The 25,367-nt window shown below is 47.9% G+C and overlaps 1 protein-coding gene across 1 annotated transcript in view; it reads left to right on the top strand.

The window, feature by feature from the left end:
* ADAMTS17 (ADAM metallopeptidase with thrombospondin type 1 motif 17) overlaps positions 1-25,367 on the top strand; it is a 395,327-nt gene that overhangs the window by 188,699 nt on the left and 181,261 nt on the right. The window contains exons 9-10 of the mRNA XM_040257013.1: positions 19,954-20,094; positions 21,636-21,786. Of these exons, the coding sequence (XP_040112947.1) occupies positions 19,954-20,094; positions 21,636-21,786 (292 nt within the window). The remainder of the gene's footprint in view (positions 1-19,953; positions 20,095-21,635; positions 21,787-25,367) is intronic.

Genomic DNA, 25,367 nt, shown 5'->3' with positions numbered 1-25,367 from the left:
GAAGACGAGTCACAGGGCAGGCCGTTGTCTGAGGTCGGTCCTGTCATCCGTTGAAGGACAGTACAGCCTTGTTGCAGGAACACTTAGCAGAGCAGGCCAGCCTGTCCCCATTTCCTCTGCCTTCAGCGCTTGCTCTCTTCCGCCTCCCACTCCTGCTGTCTTCATTCTAGCACTCTAAAAAGAAACTCTTTGGCTGAGAAAAATATTTATATGCCTGTGACTTTGACAAGAATGAGTCCGTGTTTGGGCTGGAGGGTGAGGAAGAGAAGCAAGCATGTGAAGTCTTGTCCTCCTCTGGGGTGGGGTGGCGGGAGTGGAATCGTGCTGATGTAAGGTAGAAAGCACTCAGAGGGAGCTGGTGGTCTCACCGGCTGAGCCTCAGGGGCAAAAGTGACCCAAAGAGGAGGTGACCCCAAGCCCTTGAGTCCCCGTCCTGCCCAGTGCACCCCGCCCCTGCAGATCCACTCCGACCCTGGCCTCAGGGTCCTGCGTGAAGAATTAGAGTGGTTCCTTTTCCTAAAGAATGAGCCTTCTCTTGAAGATCTCCAGGTGGAGGAGGGCTCAGCCTGTGGTGTTTGTCCTAGGTGAGCCCTCTGCTGCCTTCCGTTCAGTGAGGTCACCCTGAGTGCCACCTGGAGGACTCGCCTTGGTGGTGGGTGCAGCCTGAGTGGTGCAGCCAGCTGCACCTTTGACAGTGCCCGGCTCAGACCAGCTCGACTGCTGTCAGGGCGGCCAGATGGGACACTAATCTCTTCTGTAAACACAAGTTGAAAGCAGACATTTAAATAAAGGCCAGTATCAGGATTATTTTTTTTAAAGGAATAGGATGACAGGGCACTTGGTACCCTTGCTATTTCTGGCTCCTCTTTCACTCCAAAACGCAGCAGCGTCCCACCCACCAGAGCCGGGTCGCCTGTGGTCAGAGGGGCGGGGAGTGGGGGGTGGGGGTGGAGAGTGGGAGGGGACCCATGGGGGGGCCACAGCTCCCTGGTTGAGGCCGAGGAGACCCTGGAGCTGGCGGCCGTCTTCCCTGCTGCTTTCTGCCGGGCACCGCACATTCTGGAAGATGGAGGGCCTGCTGGAACCACCCTTTATTGACACTGAGAAGCATTTTGTCTGAATACCTCTTCCTTGTACATTTCAGATGGGATCCTGTGGGGAGGGCCTCTTTTCCTGTTTTAATAACCCATTATCAACTACAAAGTTGCCGCTAGTAAAAATATCAATTATCGCTTATGCAATACTTCTGGCATTACTTGAAACCACATTCCATCCTCTTAACATGATGGTTGCTCTGAGCCAAAATTCAGAGTGGGTTTGAGGACAAGTTGTGTACACAGTCATTTAGACGGCCAAAAGAATATATTTTTATCCTGTAAATTGAATGCCAGTTAAGCAGTAGTGATTACTGCAAGAAGCTATAATTTATACCAGGGGAAGTGAAGATTTTTTTTTTAAGATAAAATTGCTTAAGTAAGGCCTAAAAAATATAAAAGGAAAAAGAAATGGTAGTGACAAAACCCCCAAAGTCTCAACTATGTAGAAACTTGAAGAGCAAACCCTTGGGTTAGAGACCTGTGAGTCCATGTATTCAGTTCCCAGGATACTTCAGAGAGCCACATAAACCACCATTTAATAATTTAGCACCAGGGTGATTACTGTGCCTGAAATTTGCTCCTTAGAATTTGCAGATGAAACACTTGGGTCATGTACTTTGTCTGTGTCCAGAAGCTACAGACACTAGTGTGCTCCCTGGTCTCGCCCCTAAATTTGGAATCTGGGCAGAAATAAAGAACAGTGTCAGAATTTTGACTTTGACTAACCGGGATGTAATTGTCCTAATCTTTTGCTTGGCTGAAAATGTGATGAGAACTCCTGCCATTTGTTCTGAACTTGGACTTCTCCCTGAAATTTGTGGGCAGAAGGAAAGAAAAGCAGAGGGGGACAAGAATGTGAGCTCAAATACTTGAACTGTGGCACGTCGTGAAGGGAGGGGCTCAGTCAGTGCTCAGAAGGCAGGCCAGATCGTGTGTGCATGAAGGCTTGGAAGAGCTGGCCACTGGCTCCACTGAGGATGGCCTGTTTCTAGAGGCACTGTCTTAGCCCAGGGGCTACATTACACATCCCTGGGAGCCCCTGTACAATACAAGTGTCTGGCCTCTCCTCTAGAAATCCTGATTTACCTGGTGTGTGGTGGGCTCCAGGAATTGTTACGTTCAGAGTTTCCCAGGTAGCGCTCACCCGTAGTCAAGGTGAGACGGTTCCTAGGAAGGTCATCAGCAGTGGTTCTCAGGCATGCTCCTTGGACCGGCAGCTTCAGCATCTCTAGGGAACTTAGTCAAAAGGCGAATTGTCATCCCGCTCTTGACCCCCGCCCCTTAGACTGACCGAATCAGAAACTCTGGGGCAGAGCCCAGCCGTCTGGGTTTTCACGGTGCACTGGGGGTCTCTAGCTGGTGCTGAAGTCTGAGAACCACTGGTCAACACTAGCCGCAGTTCTCAGACTTTAATGGACTTTAGAATCACCTGGGAGCTTTCAAAAGTCCAGATGCTTGGGGTCATGCCTCGTACCGATGGAATCAGAACCTCTGGTGGTGAGAGCCGGGCCTCGGGGTTTCTTCTCCAGGAGATCTACAGGATGAGAACCAGTGATGTACAGGAACTGAGTGACATCCCTCCTGGTTTTAAGATTCTAGAATTTGCCTTTGAAATTCTGTCCTGTCTCTCTAGTGTTTCATTTAGGCAGGACATAACGTGCCTTAGGTCAAGGGAGGGATGACAGAGCCCGTTTTGTTTTGATGGAGGGGGTGGCTGCTTGCTTATGAGACCGCTGCTCAGAGAAGGGCTCCCCAGCTCACCCTGCCCCCTGCACAACAGGCGCAGGGACCGTAGAGCCGTGGGGTGAAGACTTGCAAGAGGAGTTCCTAGATATCGCCCAGCTGATTGGCTTTGGTGCAGTCTGTTCTATCAGTTTACGAATACTCATCAGCACCTTCTGTGTGGCTGGTGCTGGGCCTGTCTGCGGGGAGGCTCTGGGCTGTTGAGGTGTAAAAAATGGCAAATTCTACCCCCAAGGAGGCCTTGAAAGAAAGGCCTTAGGAGGGGTTCCTCTTAGCTGGGAAGGGCAGAGGATGCTGAGAAGGTGACAAGCAATCTGGGCCTTATGGGAAGGGGAGGATTTTGGCCCACAGGGAGGGGGGGAAGGGGTGTCCACACTGAGGTAGTGGGCAGGCAAAGGCCCTGGGATAGAGGGTCTGGCTCCGGGGTCACTGGGGGCAACACCCCCTCAGGCCTGCTGACCCTGTGGCCTGCATTTCACAGCTGGGAGCTGGGGTGGAGTGCACACCCCACCCCTGCACCTCACCCTACCCCAGTTCCTGGTCAGAGAGGAAAAGGCAGATCTAAGTAATGAGGCCATAAAGCCCCTGCTGATGTGTGGTTTCAGGGAAGGAAGGGAGTGAGGGTCATTAGGGGCAGGAAGCAGCCTGTCCTTAACTGGTCTTCTGTCTGGGGCATCCTGTGCCCTTTGATGTTCCTGAGAGGCCTTTGAACTTTGAGAAGCTGCAGGTTCTCTGAGCGGCAAGTCCCCCTGCAGTCAGCTAATCCTCTCCCGGCACCACCTTTGAAGGGGTAGGAAGTGCTGGGGGCTGCTTTCCAACACCCATTAAAACACCAGCCCCTGGAGGAACTGGGGACAGAGATTGCCTCCAGGTCTGGGGTAGGGGAGTGAAAGGGGGGGTAGGGGAGTGAAAGGGGGCCTAGGGAGCTACTCTGGGGGAGGGAGGACTCAGGTTTCAGCTTATACTCCTTTGTCTCTTTGAGTTTCTGCCAGACACTTGTTTTAGCTACTCCACACCAGGGCTCCTCCTGTTGGCTAAGAAAATCCCTCCCTGAGAGATCAGGCAGTTGTTATTGTTTGTTAGTGGAAAGCTTATTAAATCTACACTTCTAAGCAAAGTTGCTAAGTCTAGGTGGGACTGAAAAGAATGTTGTCTAGTTAAGGGATATCAACTGTTAAAAAGGAAACAAATACTCACTGTCCTCTGGTTTCTTTGCAGTGGGGGAGGGGGGGTGGGAGGATGGTGGAGGAAGGCCTATGAAACCAATGAATTTAGAGCATTTCTTTTAGTACTTTTAAAAGATGGTTATTTTGAAGGCTAACTATGAGGTTTTCCACAACCAAACCAAATTTCATCCTGAAGTCTGTAGATGATCTTTGAATGATCCCCAGCTTAAGCCCCTAGACTCTGGCCCAGTCCACATTCACAGGGTAGCTGGGTTGGACAAAGGCAGAACTGGTGAGGTAGACCAGAAATCTGACTTCGGACCAGAACAAGGGAGACCCTTGGTTCTGGAAAGACTTGCTGCAACTGGCTGTGAAGTATTGGGTGGTCACCTCTCTCTGGGCTCCAGATTCCACATAGACACAGACAGAGGGGGCTTCAAGAGCCCCTGAAGTGGTTAAACTCCTGTGGTTCTTTAGAGTCTGAGTCTCCACTAGAAGAGGAATTAATATCCTGAGCATCAATTTCCTGGCAATTTATTTTTAATGCGCAAATTTTTCAAGTACCAAAAAGGAGAGGCAGGGCAAATATCATAGAACACTTCAGGGTCCCAACCCTGCCCCCACACTCTGGCTGTTATTCCTAGACCTCACTGCACCCACCAGCATCTCAGGGACCTGGGTATGTCTGTCTCCCTCTCCCACCCCTCACCCTCCAAACCTCAGGTATAGATGGGAGGTGGGAGGGTAGGAACTATGCTGTTAGGTTGTTGAAAAAGTAATTGTGGTTTTGGACCATGAATTCAAAATCATTATAACTAGGCTCCAACATAACTTTATTAATCCAAATAGGAGCCATTAAAATCAACACACTTTTGCCAATGAGAGATAAGTTTGTTTATTCATGAAATGCATCGGGATTTGATGAACTCTTGGAAAGCATTTTCTGCCTGCTGCTGGTTGTGAAAGCATTTTCCCTGCAAAAAGTTGTTGAGCTGCTTGAAGAAATGGTAGTCTGTTAGCAAGAGGTCAGGTGAGCATGGCCGATGAGGCAAAGCTTTGTAGCCCAGTTCATTCAACTTTCGAAGCATTGCTTGTGCGACACCCAGTTGGACATTGTCATGAAGAAGAATTAGGCCCTTGTTAACCAACGCCAGCTGTAGGCATTGTGGGTTTTGGCACATCTCATCAATTTGCTGAGTACCCTTCTCAGATGTAATAGTTTCCCCAGGATAGTTTCATCAGAAAGCTGTAGTGGGTTAGATGGGCAGCTGACCACTAAACAGTGATCACAACCTTTTTTTGGTGCAAGTTTAACTTTAGAAAGTGCTTTGGAGCTTCTCAGTCCAACCACTGAGCTGGTCATTGCTGGTGGTTGTATAAAATCCACTTTTCGTCATATGTCACAATCTAGTCAAGAAATGGTTTCTTGTTGAGTAGAATAAGAGAAGATGACACTTCAAAATGACCATGTTTTTGATTTGCAGTCAGCTCATGGGGCACCCACTTGTCAAGCTTTCTCACCTTTCCAGTTTGCTTCAAATGCTGAACGACCCTAAGATGGTCGACGTTGAGTTCTTCAGCAACTTCTCGTGTAGTTTTAAGAGGATCAGCTTCAATGATCCTCCGAATTGGTCGCGGTCACCTTCCATGGCTGGCTACTGCATTCCTCATCTTCAAGGCCCTCGTCTCCTTTGCAGAATTCTTGAACCACCACAGTACTGTACATTTGTTAGCAGTTCCTGAGTCAAATCATTGTTGCTGTTGTGAGTTGTCTCCACTGCAGACAGCTAACCCAGGGCCCCAGGACATGGCAGGGGCCCTTCTCCGCCTCACTGCAGCGCTCTGCTGTGTGGGCTCCGGAGGCCCAGGGGCTTCGACCTTGACCTTCTGAAGCACTCCACAGGGGACAGTACAGAGGACTCATGGGGACTGTAGGTGGCCCCGAAACCGAGAAATCCCTCCCTGTTCACACACTGTTCTCCCGTCTGCAGTGCACAGGAGGTTCTGTCTTGACATCCGGAGCTGGGGGATAACCGAGACTGACTTCTTTGGAACCTTTCAGCCATCTTTCTGTTTCCTACCCTGTTCAGTCTGGTGCCCACAGTGCCTTTTGACAAATTACACTGTAGGCTAAGAAGCAGAAGGCACATTCTTCTGACTCTCACCCCATCACCCAGTTTCCTTCAAAAAATAAGTGCCAGCCCTCTGTTTAGGCAGACTTTCCTTGGCAGGACCTTGGGAGCACACTGCATGAAGGGAAACACTTTGTACTCTTCAGCTCCCTTGCTGTGTTCTTGCTTGACAAGCCAGAGAGCCGCCCTGGAACAAGAATTCAGAGTTGGTCCCCCCAGCCCTGCAGGATGCTGTTGGCAGACCAGGAGGGGTGAGTGGAGCCACGGGCTCAGACCCACTTATGCCGCATTAGCCTGAGTCCTCGGAACCCGCCCCATGCTCCACATTGGCCTCCAGCTAGCACAGCCAGGCCTAAGGGAAGGCCCACTGCAGATTTGAAGGAGACTACGGGTGACTGCAGCCATGAAATTAAAAGCCGCTTACTCCCGGGAAGAAAAGCTATGACCAACCTAGACAGCATATTAAAAAACAGAGACATTAAAAATTTGCCAACAAAGGTCCGTCTAGTCAAAGCTATGGTTTTTCCAGTAATCATGTATGGATGTGAGAGTTGGACTATAAAGAAAGCTGAGGGCCGAAGAATTGATGCTTTTGAACTGTGGTGTTGGAGAAGACTCTTGAGAGTCCCCTGGACTGCAAGGAGATCCAACCACTCCATACTAAAGGAAATCAGTCTTGGGTGTTCATTGGAAGGACTGATTTGAAGCTGAAACTCCAATACACCAGCCACCTGATGCGAAGAGCTGACTCATTGGAAAAGACCCTGATGCTGGGAGGGATTGGGGACAGGAGTAGAAGGGGACGACAGAGGATGAGATGGTTGGATGGCATCACCGACTCAATGGACGTGAGTTTGAGTGAACTCCGGGAGTTGGTGATGGACAGGAGGCCTGGCGTGCCGCGGTCCATGGGGTCGCAGAGTTGGACACGACTGAGCTGAATGGAACTGAAGGGGTACCAGTGAACCATAGTGCAGCCTGGGAGGGAAGCTGGGCCTGACTGCTGCTGCTGTAGCATCTTCACGGGCTTTACAGCATTCTCAACTTAGGTCACGCAGGCCTTTTTCTGGGGCCTTTCTGCACTCCAGGCCCAGAGCAGGCCACACCAGGGATGTGGGACCTGGATGACATTCATGTCAGTGGTTAATTTGAGAAGAGTGTAGTGTTTTTGTGAAGTCTTCTTCTGAAATAAAAATGGTTTCTTCAATAAATTATCTTTCTTTAAGAAGCTAAGGAGATCCTCGCAGAACTGTTTAGCATTAGAAATAACCTCCTTTGTTTTGCCCAGTTACAATCCACCATTCACTTTTTTTAGTTAGCGAGTGAAAGCTTGTGATCTTATGCCATTCTTGAGAAAATTCATTTGCAACTGAGAATGTCCCAGATTAATTGCATGTAAGAGGCCTCTGTGGGAGGTCATTTAGAGAATCCCTCTTTTCAGACATCGTGGTCTAAAGCAATTTAGACTGATATTCCTTCATTATCCTGGGTGTTCTGTAAAGCCTTTGCAGATCTCTAGGTTCTTCTCTTCTAATCCATCACATCACAGTCCTGCGATTTGAGGGCTTAGCACAGATGGCACCGTCAGCACAACCATTTTAGAGGAAAAATAGGCATGAGGTCATACAAAGAGTCAGTGTGAGCCAGCATGGCTCCTTTCTCTAAATCCCCGTGACTTTCAGCTTCTGATGTCGGCACCTGGCCCTGAGTCTTCTCCAGTTGTGTCACGAGGTTGTCTTATCTCTCTAAATCTGTAAGCCTGTAAGTACTCTGTGGGCCTACATATACTCTTGCACCAAAGTGATGACATTGGCAGTTCCTGGTACAGTGGTGGTACTCAGGGTCATTGAATTAGATTCTTGTCTCTGCCTGTACAGTTCAGTGTGGTAGCAGTTAGCCACAAGTGGGCCTTTAAATTTATCTCAATTAAAATTTAATAAAATCAGAGTTTCAGTTCTCCAGCCATATTAGCACATTCCAAATGTTCCTAGGCCACAGGTGGCCAGTGGCTGCCATACTGGATAGTCACACAGGGACTGTCGCATCATCACAGTACCTGCTGACTTGTCTGTGATCGCTGCCAGATTGTGGGCTTCCTGCAGGCAGGGCTGTGTGTGCCCCTCGGTGCTGTGTCCCTTGTACCCTGAAAGTGCTGGTATACGGAAGCGCCCACCCAGCTCTTACTGGAAGAAAGAGTAACAGCTCTGCCTTACACTGTGCTTAGTCTTCTAGATCAAGAATCACAAAATGGAATCATTTTGTGAAGCCCTTGAATCCCTGGTTCAAGCCCCTCACTTCCCAGCTAGGAGAACAGTCCTACTGAGTTAGGAACTTTGCCTCAGCTCCCCCAGATAACTGGAGCAGGTCTTTAATATCAACCATGGCCTCTGTCTTTTTGGAGTATCACTCTTTCCACTGTGTTAGACTGTCTTTAGTGTTTACTTTGAGATGGTAGCAGGAAGCCCTCTTAAAATGATTATTTAGAAGAAAGTGTCCTTAAGCTGACCAAGTTTACCTACCTGCAAGCAGTCTAGAACAGATGTATCCAGTGTTTGAATATTAGTAGTATGCCCGTTAGTTTTTGGACTAGGATAAAGGTCCGCATGTTCTAACTAACATTTTGCATTGTTTAGAAGTCCATCAAACTTCATAAGGTAAGAAATGAGGTATAAAGCTTGAAAGGGAAGAAGCAAAGCAGTAGTGGCTACTGGCAATGGCACCCCACTCCAGTACTCTTGCCTGGAAAATCCCATGGATGGAGGAGCCTGGTAGGCTACAGTCCATGGGGTCGCTAAGAGTCGGACATGACTGAGTGACTTCACTTTCACTTTTCACTTTCATGCATTGGAGAAGGAAATGGCAACCCACTCCAGTGTTCTTGCTTGGAGAATCCCAGGGACGGGGGAGCCTGGTGGGCTGCTGGCTATGGGGTCGCACAGAGTCGGACATGACTGAAGCGACTTAGCAGCAGCAAGTACATTTTGTAAGGGAATCATCTGGCAGACTGTTTGAAGCAGTTAGTATTCACTGGATTGCAAGTCACAAGACATACAGTTATCCATGGTTTTCTTATTTATACACAAGTAGTCATCAGTTGTGGAAGAATAAAAAGCAGACCTTGCTCACAACTTCAACCAAAGATGTAGAATACCCAGGAATGATGCTGATAACAAAAAGAAAAAAGGAAGACCATGATGATACAAACTATAAAACTTTGCCAAAGGGCATTCAAGAAAGCCTGAAAGAGTGAAAAGGTGCCCACATGTCCCTGGATGGCAAGATTCGAAACTACAGTGGTACCAGTTCTCTCCAAAGTAATCAGTACGATTCTGAACTAAAAGGTTGTTGTTACTGTTCAGTCGCTAAGTCATGTCTGACTCTGTGACCTCCTACAAAGCCTCCTCTGTCCTCCACTATCTCCCGGAGTTTGCTCAAATTCATGTCCATTGAGTTGGTGACGCTATCTAACCATCTTATCCTCTGCCACTCCCTTTGCCTTTGGCCTTCAATCTTTTTCAGCATCCGGGTTTTTTTTTCAGTGAGTTGGCTCTTCGCATCAGGTGGCCAAATTATGGGAGCTTCAGCTTCAGCAACAGTCCTTCCGAAGAATATTTAGGGTTGATTTCCTTTAAGATTGACTGGTTTGATCTCCTTGCTGTCCAAGGGATTCTCAAGAGTCTTCTACAGCACCACAGTTTGAAAGCATCTATTCTTCAGCACTCAGCTTTTTTTATGGTCCAACTCTCACATCTACTGGAAAAACCATAGCTTTAACTTTGCATACCTTTATTGGCGAAGTGATGTCTGCTTTTTAATACACCGTCTAGGTTTGTCACAGCTTTCCTTCCAAGGAACAAGCATCTTTTAATTTCATGGCTGCAGTCACCATCTGTAGTGATTTTGGAGCCCAAGAAAATAAAATCTGTCACTGCTTCTACTTTTTCCCCTTCTATTTGCCATGAAGTAATGGGACTAGATGCCAGGATCTTAGTTTTCTGAATGTTGAGTTTCAAGCCAGCTTTTTCACTCTGCTCTTTCACCTTCGTCAAGAGGCTCTCTAGTTCTTCTTCACTTTCTGCCATTGTAGTGGCAGTGTATTATCATCCGCATATCTGAGTTTGTTGGTAAATCTCCCAGAAATCTTGATTCCAGTTTGTACACTTAATATGTCAGCAAGTTTGGAGAACTCAGCAGTGGCCACAGGACTGGAAAAGGTCAGTTTTCATTCCAATCCCAATGAAGGGCGATGCTAAAGAATGGCCAAACTACTGTACAGTTGCACTCATTTCACATGCTAGCAAACAGATTCAAGGAATTAGATCTGATAGACACAGTGCCAGAAGAACTATTGATGTAGATTTGCAACACTGGATAGGAGGCGGTAACCAAAACTATCCCCAAGAAAAAGAAATGCGACAAAGCAAAATGATTATCTGAGGAGGCCTCACAAATAACTGGGCAAAGAAGATAAGTGAAAGGCAAAGGAGAAAAGGAACGACATACCCATCTGAATGCAGAGTTCCAAAGAATACCAAAGAGGAATAAAGCTTTCTTAAGGGAACATTGCAAAGAAATAGAGGAAAATAATAGAATGGGAAAGACTAGAGATCTCTTCAAGAAAATTAGAGATACCAAGGGAACATTTCATGCAAATATGGATACAATAAAGGATAGAAATGGTATGGACCTAACAGGAGCAGAAGATATTAGGAAGAGGTGGCAAGAATACACAGAATAACTATACAGAAAAGGTCTTAATGACCCAGATAACCACGATGGTGCGGTCACTCACCCAGAGCCAGACATTCTGGAATGCAAAGTCAAATGGACCTTAGGAAGCTTTACTACAAACAAAGCTAGTGGAGGTGATGGAATTCCAGCTGAGCTATTTCAAATCTTAGAAGATGATGCTGTTACAGTGCTGTACTTAATATGCCAGCAAATTTGGAAAACTCAGCAGTGGCCACAGGACTGGAAAAGGTTAGCTTTTTTTCAGTCCCAAAGAAGGGCAGTGGCAAAGAGTGCTCAAACTACTACATAGTTACTCTCATTTCACATGCTAGCAAGGTAAATCTCAAAATTCTCCAAGCTAGGCTTCAGCAGTGCGTGAACTGAGAAATCCCAGATGTTCAAGCTGGTTTTAGAAAAGGCAGAGGAATCAGAGATAAATTGTCAACACCCATTAGATCACAGCAAAAGCAAGGGTGTTCCAGAAAAACATCTACGTCTGCTTCATTGACTAGTCTAAAGCCTTTGACTGTGTGAATCACAACAGACTGTGGAAAATTCTCAAACACATGTGAATACCAGACCACCTTACCTGCCTCCTGAGAAACCTGTATGCAGGTCAAGAAGCAACAGTCAGAACTGCACATGGAACAATGGACTGGTTCAGAATTGGAAAGGGAGTACATCAAGACTGTATATTTTCACTCTGCTTATTTTACTTCTATACAGAGTACATCATGCAAAATGCCAAGCTGGATGAAGCACAAGCTGGAATCAAGATTGATGGGAGACTTATCAGTAATCTCACTACCCTAATGGCAGAAAGCCACGAGGAACTAAAGCACCTCTTCATGAAGGTGAAAGAGGAGAGTGAAGTAGCTGGCTTCAAACTCAGCATTCAAAAACTAAGATCATGACATCCAATCCCATCACTTCATGGCAAATAGATGGGGAAAAAATGAAAGCAGTGACAGAACTTTATTTTCTTGGGCTCCAAAATCACCTAGGATGGTAACTGCAGCCATGAAATTCAAGGACACTTCCTCCTTGGAAGAAAAGCTTTGACAAACCTAGACAATGTGTTAAAAAGTGGAGACATCACTTTGCCAACTAAAGTCCATATAGTCAAAGCTATGGCTTTTCTAGCAGTCGTGTATGGATTTAAGAATTGGACCATAAAGGAGGCTGAGTGCCAAAGAGTGGCACTCTTTTGAACTGTGGTGTTAGACAAGACTCCTGAGAATCCCTTGAACAACAAGGAGATCAAACTAGTCAATCTTAAAGGAAATCAACCCTGATTGATTGGAAGGACTGTTGCTGAAGCTGAAGCTCCAATATTTTGGCCACCTGATGTGAAGAGGCAACTCACTGGAAAAGACCCTGATGTTGGGAAAAATTGAGGGCAGGTAGATAAGGGGGCAACAGAGGATGAGATGGTTGGATGGCATCACTGACTCAAAGGACATGAATCTGAGCAAACTCCAGGAGATAGTGGAGGACAGGGAAGCCTGGCATGCTGCATTCCATGGGGTTGTAAGAGCTGAACACAACTGAGCAAATGAACAGCAACATATGCTTGAAAATATGCTCAAAAAGCCTTCAAGCTAGGCTTCAGCAGTACATGAACTGAGAAATTCCAGACATACAAGCTGGGTTTCAAAGAAGAACCAGAGATCAAATCGCCAACATTCGTTGGGTTGCGGAGAAAGCGATGGAGGTCCAGAAAAATATTCTCTGCTTCACTGAATACAGTGAAGTCTTTGACTGTGTGGATCACAACAGACTGTGGAAAATTCTTAAAGAGATGGAAGTACCAGACCACTTTACCCGTCTCCTGAGAAACCTCTATGTGGGGCAAGAAATAGCAGTTAGAATCCGGCATGGAACCACTGACTACTTCAAAATTGGGAAAGAAGTATGACAAGGCTGTATATTGTCACCCTGCTATTTAATTTCTATGCAGATTATATCATGCAAGATGCCAGAGTGGATGAATCCCAAACTGAAAGGACTTCTTATGAAACATGATAAACCAAAATCATATGGAAGAGTAAAGTTCTCCAAAAAGACTAAAGAAAGGAGAGAAGGAGAACTGACATTTCTTATGCCTTGGTAGAGGCATTTTTTTCTTTATACTCTACAGCCTTTTTATTGTCCCCTCTGACATAGTCACTCACCTTAGGAGGCTATATCCTTATTTTGTCAATGTAGCCATCATTCTAAACTTCTTTGGAATTTCTACCTGGAAATAGCTTCAGACACCCCCTCCACACGTCCATAGACTATTTTCCCAGGCAGGTCAGAAACCAACTTGGCTGTATTTTTTTTGTTTTTGGTAAAATTTGCAAATGTCATTTGACTTCAAGTCTATGAAAGAGACATCACAGACATTTGCATTCGTTGGCTCCGGATGGGCTGTTGGAATGCTCTGAGCAGTGGAGGTGTCCGGGTAGAGGCCAGGAGCCCCCCGAGGAGGTGCTGCTGGTGTGTGTGTTCATGCTGGGGGCCCTCCCCTCACGCCAATGAGGCCGTGGGGGAAGGGGTGTCAAGGGTAGCCTGTGTTCTGTGTGCTGGCAGGCTGCTGTGGCGACCTCGGCGCTCGTGTGCCTGTTCCATTGCACAGCTATTAACTGAGCCCTGCCATGGGCCCAGCCTGCTCTGGGAGCCAGTGGAGCAGAGGAGGACGCGACCATCTCACTGTGTCCCGACCACGTTTGTCTAGGGGCTGGTGAGCCAGTAGGAGCTGTCTGGGCCAAGACAGCTTCTTGCTGAGAGGACCCAGCTGCAGCCCCAGGGCCTGTGTCCCTCAGGTCTTTACCAGTGCCGGCTGCTGGATGCACTGGTAGCTGAACAGAAGTGTGGCCCGCTGCTGGGAGACGAGGAATGGGGACTATGCCACAGGCCATCGCCAGCAGCTTCTTCCTCTGAAGGCAGCGTGTGGTGTGGACCGTGATTGTCCTCCCAGCCGGGCTGCTCTGGCTTCTGTGAAGCCTCTGTCCAGGGGTCCCATTCTCTGAGTTCCTGGGCCACACTGGCCAGAGCAGACGGTTCTATTCAGTTAGCTTGTTGCGGAAGAGAAATGGAATTTAAAGGCATAGCATCAGGAAGATACTGTTCCGTTGGCCTTGAGCCTCCCTCCTCTTGTTTGTGGCCTCTCTTACCTCCCTCTTTAACTCGGAGCTCTCTGAGGGCACCTGAGTTTGCAGCTTGGTTGCCACCAGCCTTCCTTCACTTGGGCATGTGTTTAGAAGCAGCAAGACCCCTCCTGTCTTACAGAGCCCACTATTCGCCAGGCTCTTTGGTGTCTGCTGGCCCATATATCCCTCATCTCCGTTTCTTCAGAATGTAAACTCCATGGAAGCAGGGGCCTGGCCCACGCCAGCCCCTGGCACAGTGTCTGGTCATAGCATTTGAGCCAGATTTGTTGAATAATGAATGAATGACATTAAGTACCACGAGCCCTATTCAGTCATAGACCAGGAAGCAGAGGCTTGGAGGGGGTAACACTGCTCTCTCGAGGCAGAGCTGGAATTTTCACCCAGGTCAGTCTGACTCCAAGCCAGGCCCTTTCAAATACAGCACTCCTCTTCTTTGTGAGAAGTGGGGGTTTCATACCATCCTCTTTGACTATTTATGTATTTTCATCAAAATTATTAGAAAATCAGAGCATGTGTGTAGATGTTGAAGCAGAGTCAGGGGGCGGGCGTGGGGGGACAGAAGGAAGTTGAACAGGGGAAGCCTCGGCCATGAGAGGCGTGGTGTCTGCTGTTGTTCACGGGGCCCAGAGTGGTAGTTTTGAGATTAACCTGGCGTGTAACCTCAAGCAGATGACTCCAGTTGTGTAGCCCCGAAAGGTACTCATCAAGAAGGAGGGAAATGACATGGTTACTCCTTTCCCTGTTCTATCTGGAGGCTGTAGAGACATAGCAGTGATGTAAATTGAAAGCGCTCAGATAAAATAATAGCCCTGTGTCGCTGCATGTTGTGCAGAGTTAGGTTCTGAAATAAGGATGAAAGGTGAAAGTAGTTCATCAGAATTCTCTTTGAAAATCACTTTGGAAGGACCACGTCAGATGCTGGACACAGCCTGTCTTAAGTTTATCACCCCAGTCTCCCCAGCCCTGTTGGAAGTGACAGCTGTTTCTCTGAGCATCAAACAAAATTTGAACTTCATGCATCAAGACTCCACACTTTGTGCCCTTGTTGGGTGAAAAATTTGTTTCATGAAGCATCAGAGTCACCCTCAGAGTGATGCTGTGCTCACAGAGAGGGGCCCCCAAACCCTGAGAGAAGGGCAGATGGCCGGCTTTCTTCTGTCCTCCTGAGGGTGCACGGTCACGTGCGTGCATGCACTCGTACGCACACTCATTAACCCAAGGAGGGGATAGAATCGCCTGTGCTTTGTTTTCTTTTTCTTTCTCTTTTCCTGTCTTTCATCCCAGTTACTTGAAATAAAAGTTTAAAGCCCATTTGAAATGTGTCTTGTGTGTTTAGGTATATGTATATGTTTATACACTCACATCCGAGGCAAGACTACTTTGAGGGAAAGCCAGATATGACTCTACATCAAAACTCTGATCAAATTTTGACCTGACATCAAAGTCCCATCCATGTAAACCCAAGAACATGAGTACTTTTTTGATTTCAGTACTCTGCTTAGCTAAGAGGGATATGTACTATATACTCTGATGTTCCTTATCCATTTTCACCTACTATGCTGTTATCCATTTTGGCAAAATGCACTTAATGCCAACACTATTTTGGTTATTCTTTATCCATTAGTGAGTCAGAACTCCATTGTGTTTTGGGATTATTTGTATTCTGGGGACCTAGGGTGGAGCCCATAGGTCTACTCTGGTAGTTGAAGTGTTCCTGAGTCCCTGCAAGTTGATGAGCTCAGTTTCCTATATAAAAATAAAAACAACTTCTCTGAGGTGAGAGAATATGGATGCTGTGTTCCCTATAAATGGGGTTATTGATAATCATGACAATCAACCCTATTGTTCAACCTGTATAAATGAGTGCAGCCTGGTACCCCTGGTGACTTTTAATCCTTGAAAGTAAAGTTTCTGAGTAGCTATAGGTTGAGGGTAGTCTGGTTCTTGGCAAATAGGTAGTGGTCGTAAAGAATTTCCCTTCTACAGTGATGTTGGAGGTGTTTATTATTATTTTAGTAATCAACAGTAATGATCTCCTGGAAACTGCTGTGGGCCTTTCCTATTATTTCAAAGTCAGTAAACATTTATTGAAAAGGGACTGGCAGGCAGTGTTCCCTGGGGACAGTTGAAGCAGGACTCAAGCCAGCCTCAACCCCTTCCCTGGAGAGACTGCCCTCATGGGAGCCTTTTTTGGGGTCTTTCATTCCACCTGAGCACTTATTTCATAAACCCAGCCAAGAGTACTATAAAGGGAGGCAGCTCAGGTCACAAACCTAACATCAAAACACCCAAGCATCCAAGGGACAGGCTCTGAACCAGGTGAAACAGAAGTTTCCACAATGGCATGGGTACCACCCCAGAACACCTAGGATCTCCTGCGCCTTCCAGGACTTCAGTGAAACTAGCACGGCGGGTGCATTGCCTTTCAGAATTCCCACATGGTATATACTGGATTTCCTGAAGCAGATTTGGAAGTACCATGTTCTTTTGCCTTAAGATAAAGTCTACTCAAGGCCATGAAGTCATTGTGTTTGACAAATGTGTGCCACATGTGACATGAGACCCATCTATGTCCTTAATCTCAGTCACTTAGGGTTAAAGTTGCTTTAACTTTGTGCTTAATGCTACATGTTCTGTTAAATATAATGTTACCACAGACATCAACCTAAAATAACATGAAATTTCTTCAGTCAAGTGATCTTTAACTTAAACTAAAAATAGCCTAAGCTGTAGTTTATGTAGACCTCAAATATCAAAACTCCTACCTAAATGCGAGTTCCTCAATTTGTGAGGCTCTTGAACATTTTAAACAGAAGTTTCATTTGACCATTTTAAACCAGACCCAGCACCATCTGTATTCAAGACAAGCTCCAGAAACCCGAGAATGGCACTCCTTGCTGATCCTGCTGACCAGAACATTCCTTAGGGAAGTCCCTCTCTGGGGGCTGGCAGCATGAACCACTCACACAATGCCCTGTGGGCATACGGGTGTCAAGGGCACAGTCAGCTTTTCTGAGCACTTTGGTGGGCAGAGCTTTGTCTCCAGAGAGACCAGGCTCTCTGGCCAGCAGAGTCTGGCATATGGGCGAAAGAACCTCTTTGATTTTACAAGCAGCTTGACCACGGGGAAAAAAGCTGGAAGTAAGTCACAAGTGAAACATTCCTCCATACGTGGCAAAGCCATTCTGCCAGGGCTTGGCTGTCCTCCGACTGTGGTTTCCCAAACAGCAAGGAGCGTCTGGGGGCCGCTCAGGACGTCCCAGCTTGGGATGTGGGAGGGAGGTTAGGATCCCAGGTTGAATCTCCCTGGGATTGGAATCTCCCAGGGGGCAATGATACAGTTTGACCTGCACCACATTCTGTGCTCACAGTTTGTCCTTAATGATGGAGTTTGGAGCCACTTTTTTCAGGAGACCTTGTATTTATATAACCTCTACACCAGAGTTCCCTGGAAGCCATCAACATTCTCAGATCTACCCATTTGAAAGTGCTATCACTCATTTTATTTATAGATATCATATCAAACGCTAAATCAAATTAAAGGTGACTTAATCTTTTGCAGTCAGTTCCTATCTTTCCTGAAACAAAGAGATGGATATGTGTGTGTGTGTGTGTATGTGTGTGTGTGTGTGTGTATAGATAAAGGTATGAAAAGTGAAGTGAAAGTCGTTCAGTCATATCCAACTCTTTGTGACCCCATGGACTATACAGTCCATGGAATTCTCCAGGCCAGAATACTGGAGTGGGTAGTCTTTCCCTTCTCCAGGGGATCTTCCCAACCCAGGGATTGAACCCGGGTCTCCTGCATTGCAGGCTGAGCCACAGATAATGAGCAGGAAAAAAAAGTAAAAACCTGAGTAATACCATTAATTACTCTTATTGGTCAGATGTATCTGATAATTTCTAGGCTCTCTACTTAACCCTAATTGGATGGATTCCTGGCATCTAGGCAGGAAAACAAGATTGCATCTACCCAGAGATGGTTTTCATTGTTCTGTTGAGCAGGTCGCCGCCCTCGACCAGCACAGCTACTGTGGATGTGGATCCTCCAATTTTTGCATCTTTTCTCCTGCATCAAATAGTTAATCCATCTGATAAATATTTATAGAGTACTTGCTCTGTGTCAGTCATGGGTGGATAGGCTGGGATGGAAAGCTGCGCTCAGGGCACTGAGTGGGGTGGAAGAGCCCATGGGAAATCCCAGGAGCGGGCATTTTTCAAGGAGAGGTTTGGCAGGAGAGGCCTGGACTGAGGGGAAGGGGGCGCCAACATGTAGGCGACGCCGCAGAAACCTTCCTGTCTGACAGGATAGCAGGGTAGTGGTTGGTCAGCTGAGCCATTAACCGAAAAACTGGGTCAAGAGAGGAAAGAAATTATACTTAGGTTCTTAAACATTTGGCCCTTTTGTTTTGACTTAAGTAATGAAAACATTCATTTTGTCACCAATTTTGTGGTGGGGGTGAAAGCCTTTTCTCTGAGGGAAGCTGACTGGGCTTCCCATCACCTTCCTCACAGAAACCACAATTATAGTGTGATGAGCTTGAGTTCAGTGTCTTTTTATTCTTTATTTTAAATTCAGCAGACCTTGAAAGACCCTTGTGAAACAGTCTAAGGGCAGATTTTTATGATTTTTTCCTCAACTTCTACCATTGTCTTGCCCACACCCAGCTTGGCAGCAGCCTAGTTTAGCTTCTAGCTAAATTGCTTTTCATGAAAACTTTACTTTTATGCTCATATTACGCTTGTTAGCATAACATGTAACCACATGTATTGATTGAAATAACAAGTATTACTATTATAAATAGGCTTGAGTATAAATTCAGTTCACCTTTGGTATGCACACCCTCAGCTATAGGAACAGGCCTGCTGGGTGACTGGAGGGAGCAGAAGCTCAGGTGCCAGGCCCTGTTGTTCCAGGGATGGGAGCGGGGTCAGGTCCCCAGTTTCATGTGGGGTGGCCAAGGTAGCCTCTCTGTCCAGGAGCACCGAGTGGTCCTGGAGTGTGCAGAGTGAGAACACAGAGGAACTGGGGAAAGATGGTCGGAGGCGCGTGAGGAGAGCTGGGAGAAATAAGGCCTCAGAGGCGCGTTTAGAACCTCTTGGCACAGTCGTCTCTCGGTCCATCTCATCTCCCAGGCTGATCTGATGGCTTATTGTGCCCCACTGTATCTTCTCTTTCTAGGCCATTTCTGGCACTTGAGAATCCTCTCTTAAATATGTTTGAAGGAATGCGCATGTGTGTGTTGACAAAGAGTGGGCAACCCTTATGCACGGTGAATCTCTGCCCTGGAGGTCACAGGTCAGCAGACAGTGGGCCATCTGATCGCGGGTGTTCTGTATCTTGACTTCCCCTCACTGGCAGCCCGTTTATGAACTGAGATCATTGTTCCGCTTACAGTTAGCCTCCCTCATCTACATCAGCATCCTGTTGTCTTCCAGGTACAACTGGGTGGGGAAGGAGATAGGTATGATCTTGGTGGATCCAGGTAGAGTGATGTGAATCAGAAGCCGTGAGTGGTCATGAGTTTTCATAAGTCAGAGTCTTGGCTGGCACCAGCCCTTAGCTTAGTGACTTCTCTGCAGGCAGTGAGATACTGAAGCATTACACTGGGATATGTTAGTGTGGAAAAGCAAATCTAACCATCAGAAGAACTGTAAGGTTGCATTTAATAAAATTGGTTCACTCATTTATTATTCATTTGTTAGGTGAATGCTGTTGGTTGCATGGTCGATCAGTTTCCGCTCACTGAGTAAGCAAGTCAACACCCTCACTCTTTCTCTTTAAGCTCTGAGAATGGCAGGGAAGCAGGCCTCTCCTGTGCTCCTGTGTGTGACTGAGCTGTGATCTAGGTGGGCACAGGGTGCTGGCGTCCGGGCCAGGAGATGAGAAGCCTGTAACGAGCGCCCTCTCCCCCTCTCCCTCGGGCAGCTTGGGGATGAACCACGACGATGACCACTCCTCCTGCGCCGGCAGGTCCCACATCATGTCGGGAGAGTGGGTGAAAGGCCGGAGCCCCAGCGACCTCTCCTGGTCCTCCTGCAGTCGAGATGACCTCGAGAACTTCCTCAAGTAAGTCTTCAAATCGTTCAGTATCATCAGTACGGTAGAAAGTGCTACAGTACTTCCTAAAGCACAATAGTCGAGGTATCAGCCAATAGGAGCAGAAGTGAATCTCTCACAGTTCAGCTGGAGAGACTTCTTTCCAGGTGTGCATCTGGTGTGCCGTTGGCCGCCCTGCTGGTGATCACAAGTTTTATCAACGGAAATGTCAACGCAGTGAACATATCTTGGCAAGGTTTCATTTCACTTCTCTTCATTATTTTGACCATGAGTGGGCACCACCCTAGTGGCACCCCTGGCTGCTGTAGAACTGGGTGCTTCCCCAAAGCTCAGGCTGCTTCCCTCGATGGAAGTCCATTTGCTAGGAGGAGGGCTTGCTTACCTTCGTCACGTGTGGGGCTAGGACGGGTTTATCTCATAGCCACTTTCTTTCCAGAATGTGTCTGCCTTACTCCGTTACAGATTTCAGTGGAAGAATTAGCTATCTGATGTCAGACCTTTGTCAAATAGAGTCTGTACTCAAGTACTGTGTGTATCCCTTAGTGTCAGAACCTCAGGGCTGAACTCATAGGCTTGACAGGCAGACCCCAATCGCCTCACCACTTAACTGCATCATCTGAACCCCCCACAGAGACAGAAGGGGTCAGCGAGTCTCTGCTATACACAGAGCTTTTATAGTCCTGTAACACAGTGGAGTGCTCAGTGAACTCAGGAAGGAGGATCAAAGGGATCACTCTGGCTTCTGTCCTCATCCTGGGTCTTCTTTTATGATGTTTCCTGTAGCTGGGAAACTAAGGGCTTAGAAATGGCCTTGTTAGTTTTAATTTAGTCAGCCTGTGTGTATTGCGTGCATGCAACTCTTTTCTTCAAGAATCTTGGCAAGAGGCTGGGTTTTCTTTTTCCTACCATCTGCCTTGTTTTAGGAACTGAAAAATAAAAGCATTCAAGTATTTAACTCCTAAAGGAGCCACAGCCATACCACCCCCCGGTTGTTTTTCAGAGCTGTCCTCAACATCTCTGAACATTTCTATCCTGGTTGAAATCCTTAAGTCTTTTGCACGGTGTGCCGCCAGCCAGCTTTCATGGCCAGGCAGGACACCTGGAATAGCCAGTGTCCAGAACCTGACAGATCCCGCCTCTAAGAAAGTCTGCAGAATTGGAAATAAGCTTGCTTGCTTGATTGTTTGCTTATTTATTTAAAAGCAAAATAACCCTAACTCCAACTTTTTCTTGATTCATTCTGAGAACATACCATAGCAATCTATTTCAAAGCATTTTCATCCAAGAAAGCACTCAGACTCCCCAAGAAAACTACATTGCTATGTGAATGATATGCCCGGGCCACTTCTTGTTGCCCAGCTCTCGTGGCCTCCAGGGTAAAGATCTGCATTCAGCTATCTGGAAAAGAGCAAAAGGTCTAGTCCCCATGTCTGGTGCGTGGTCATCTCCCCATAAATAACTTGGAGAGCACTGCTGCTTAGTTACTGGCAGAGTAGAACAAAAACCTGAGAGGTACATTTGCAAACCGACTATCTTCTTGGCTGTTTCAGGTCGAAAGTCAGCACCTGTTTGCTGGTCACAGACCCCAGGAGCCGGCACGCGGTGCGCCTACCCCACAAGCTGCCAGGCATGCATTACAGTGCCAACGAGCAGTGCCAGATCCTCTTTGGCACCAATGCCACCTTCTGCAGAAACATGGAGGTAAGCTGCCTCGGGAGGGGAGGGCTGGCTCAGGAAGGAGCATCTGGCTTCTGTTGGTGGATACAGGTATTTACACTCCACACACACACACATATGCGTATACATGTATAGGCATACATGTGCGCACAGAGCACCCAGTATGAGTCACACATGCACACACATACTCTCTCACACAGGCAGCTTTGCAAGGGGGTGGTTCAGAGTTACAGCTGACACTAAGAGCCTAATATTTTGTTTTGTTTTTTAATATAGAGGTCTTTCTTGGTAATATTAAGACACTAGGAAGAAAGTTAATCAGTCTGTTCCTCTTGGAAGTGATGCCAATATTGCCTGATACCAAATCCTCACAGATACAGAAGAGAGCTAAAAACTACTGGATGTTGGAGGGTGTCATACGGAGAATATTTAGTAAATGATAACTTGATTATATGATAATAGTGTTAATAGCCCCATTAAAATGTTACCATTTTTTGAGCAGTGCCCACGTGTTTTGCCCTAAAGCTTCCAACATGCCTGATCCCAGTTTACGATTACCACAGACTCCGCAGGTTACTCTCCCCAGGGTATAGATGGTAACACCAAGCCTCAGGGGAGAACTGATCATTCAGAATGGCTTGGCCAGGAAGTAAGTAGAGGAAGGATTTGACTCAAGTCTGTTCACCCCTAGAGCCCACACTTTCTGACCATGCTTCAGATAGCATGGCCCCTTCTGTGGGTAGGAATGCGCCAAGAAGGATGCTCCGGGCCCTGGGGCAGGCAGTCTCTGTGCTGGGGTCCCTGGGGGGAGGCCAGAGCAGCCTGCGGTCCAGCCAGAAGTTGGCAGCTGGCTCAGGAAGAGGGGCAGAGCCAGAGTCGTCGTGGGGCCGGAGGACCAGCTTGAGATGAGTGGGACTCAGGAGCCACGCAGCGGCAGTGGGCCTGGAGCTCAGGCCAGTATCTAGTCCGAGGGAGGCAGCCTGCAGGGCTGGGCAAGTGCCCAGAGCAAGAACTCAGGATGGGAGCAACTCCAAGACAGCCCGGGACTGCGCCTTCAGAATGAGCCCTTGGCGGGATCCCGGCCAGCACAGCAGGTCAGCCTGGACCCCGGGAGGCGGGCTGCTGCTGCCTCTTGAGCGTTTCCTGGCTGTGTGTGAATTGGTTCAGAAAGTCTGGGTGGAACCCACAGTGGGGACACTGCCTGCCATTGTTCAGGGTGCTACAGAGGGTCATGCCTCATGACTGGGCCAGCGCCTCCTGCCGGCTATTTCCTCAAAGGGCGTTTATCCGCAGGGTTGTCTAGAATCTTTCTCTCCCGTTCCCTTGTAGAGTTGTCAGCAAGGGTCCCTTCCAGGCTCTGGTAACAGGAAGCTGCCTCCCACGTCACATCCAGCCCCGGCTGGGTTGAAGGACACCTCCCTGGGAAGATGGGGCCAGGCCCAGGATCTGATCAACCCCAGTGGTCTGCCACTGTGTCTGGCACTCACCATCTGCCTTGATGTTAAGGCCTGACTGTTCAGGTACCATATGCTGGCCAAGAGGCATCCTGTTTGCCGGCCCCAACCTTCAATCCCTTAAAGTTCGTGATGGCACAGAACTCCGGGAGAGGGCAGGTTTCAGTGTGACGGCAGTAGGAGAGCTGTGTGCATGGTATCCTAGAGGAGGACTCCGAGCATTCAAGAAGGGTAGGAGTGGCTGGGTACCCAAGGGGGAGAAGAGGGAAGCACCCAGCTGAGTCAGTGGGCATGCCGTGGCCACTCTGCCCACTGTGGAGTATTCCCTGCCCCGCAGACCAGGCTGAACTGGCCCCACAGGTGGGCAGGATTGACAGGTGGGAGATGGACACAGGCTGCCCCAGGATACTGGCTTCTAGCAGCCAGACTGTTGCATACCAGTTGGGTCAGTAGTGATGGGAGGAAGGGTGTACAACTCCTAGAAGCTCATGATCCCCTAGGCTAGACTCTTTCTTGCATTGTTGCATAACACCCTGACTGTACCCCACGAGGGCAGGAGCTCTGAACCCCACTTAACAGATAAGAAAACAGAGGCTGAGAGAGGCTGGGTAATGGACCAAGGTCATTCAGCCAGAAAGGGATGGGCTAGATGTGACTATTACTGCAAGAGAAAAGGCAGGCCCCGTTTATTCAAAGACAGATTCCAAAGGAGAGGAAGGTGACTTGGTATTTTATTTTCTTCGTTGGCATCTTTTTGCTTGAAGAGGGCAGTGAGAGGTCAGCAAGTCATGATCAGCTTAGCTTCTCTCTTGAAGCTCAAAATATGACTACATAAAGGGAGATCTTTTTGCTTTGTAAGTTACATCGCACCTGAGCATTTATTCCTGCAGGTGACTAAGAACCATGAAATATGCTTCCCTGCTTGCCTTTTTTTCTGAGAATTTCACCAATACCTAAACAAAGTTGGCATTTTTCTCCCCAGATCCCAGCAGTGTTACTGACCAGAGTTTTTGGCCTCTTTAATCAATAGAAATTGATCAGAGGCCAGACAAGAAATTCAGGCAAGGCTTCACTGGGGGGAGCACGTAACAGGTTCCCATGCTTGCTCGCTTCCTGATGGGTTCCTCATCTGGAGCGAGCAGTGTGTCCAGGGGTTGGGCTGGAGGGCTGGTTCAGGTGATTTGCCCACCCTTAGGTGGTGCTGGGTGCAGGGGGATGTGCAGGGCCCTGATTTTGTTCTCGTCACCCTGTGTTTGCTCCTGGCTCTTCAGAAGTGGCAGTTGGGTTTTGTTTTGGGTTTTTCTTTAACAGTTCTCTGTCTTGCTGACCAATATGCTCCAGCTGCACATATATGTGGTTATTTTTAGTCCCTTATACTTTTTGTATTTTGTTGCTCGAGAAGACGTTTGTCCGAGTGCAGGCACTGCAGCAGAGGCTCCCAGGTGCCAGGCCCTAGCCTGTCTCAGCAGGAGTGACTCCTCAGGGGCGTGGAGGTGCGTCCACAAGCTCAGCCGGCTGGGCATCAGCCTCAGCTGGTGCTGACCGTCCTGCTTACAAGGCTGGTGGTGCCTCCTTTGGCGTGACTCTGCCAGTTAGGAAGCAGTAACTTCTCATGCTGGAGGAGAGGTCACGCTAATGCCAGAGATGTGCTGGCGGAGGAGACAGACAGTTGCCTGCTGGGACCCAGGCCTTGGGGAATGCTGCCCCCGGCTGGGGCGCCACCCTGTGGGATTCTCAGGCTCACTTGAGCAGCGTTTTGCTCGTCTGTGCACTTGCAGGTCTGTTTCAGTTGATGTTCAGTGTGACAGGCACACATGTTGAACTGTTCCTTTCTTCCTGCAAAACTGACTCTGCTGGGGTGAGCCCCTCCCCTTCCTCCTGATCCTAGTCCCCTTGTTATCTGCCTTTCACCTACTCTGTTCTAGTTCTGCTTGCCTTCCTGCTCTCCCTCAAACCCCAAAGGCCTGCTCCTGGCACGGGTGCACTGTGCTTCCTGCTGTTTCCTCTACCTGGACGCTCGTCTCCCAGTTGTCCACGTACCTGAGCCCCTCATTTTGAGTTTGTTTGTTTGCTCAGATGTAACCTTCTCAGGGAAGCCTACCACCCTATATAAAATTGCCATCTGGTAATTCTCCCTGTCCTTTGGGCACC

Source organism: Oryx dammah, unplaced genomic scaffold (genome assembly GCF_014754425.2).
Source record: "Oryx dammah isolate SB20612 unplaced genomic scaffold, SCBI_Odam_1.1 HiC_scaffold_16, whole genome shotgun sequence".
NCBI lineage: Eukaryota > Metazoa > Chordata > Mammalia > Artiodactyla > Bovidae > Oryx > Oryx dammah.
The sequence above is the reverse complement of the archived record's forward strand: the minus strand, read 5'-3'. Positions and strand labels throughout refer to the sequence as shown.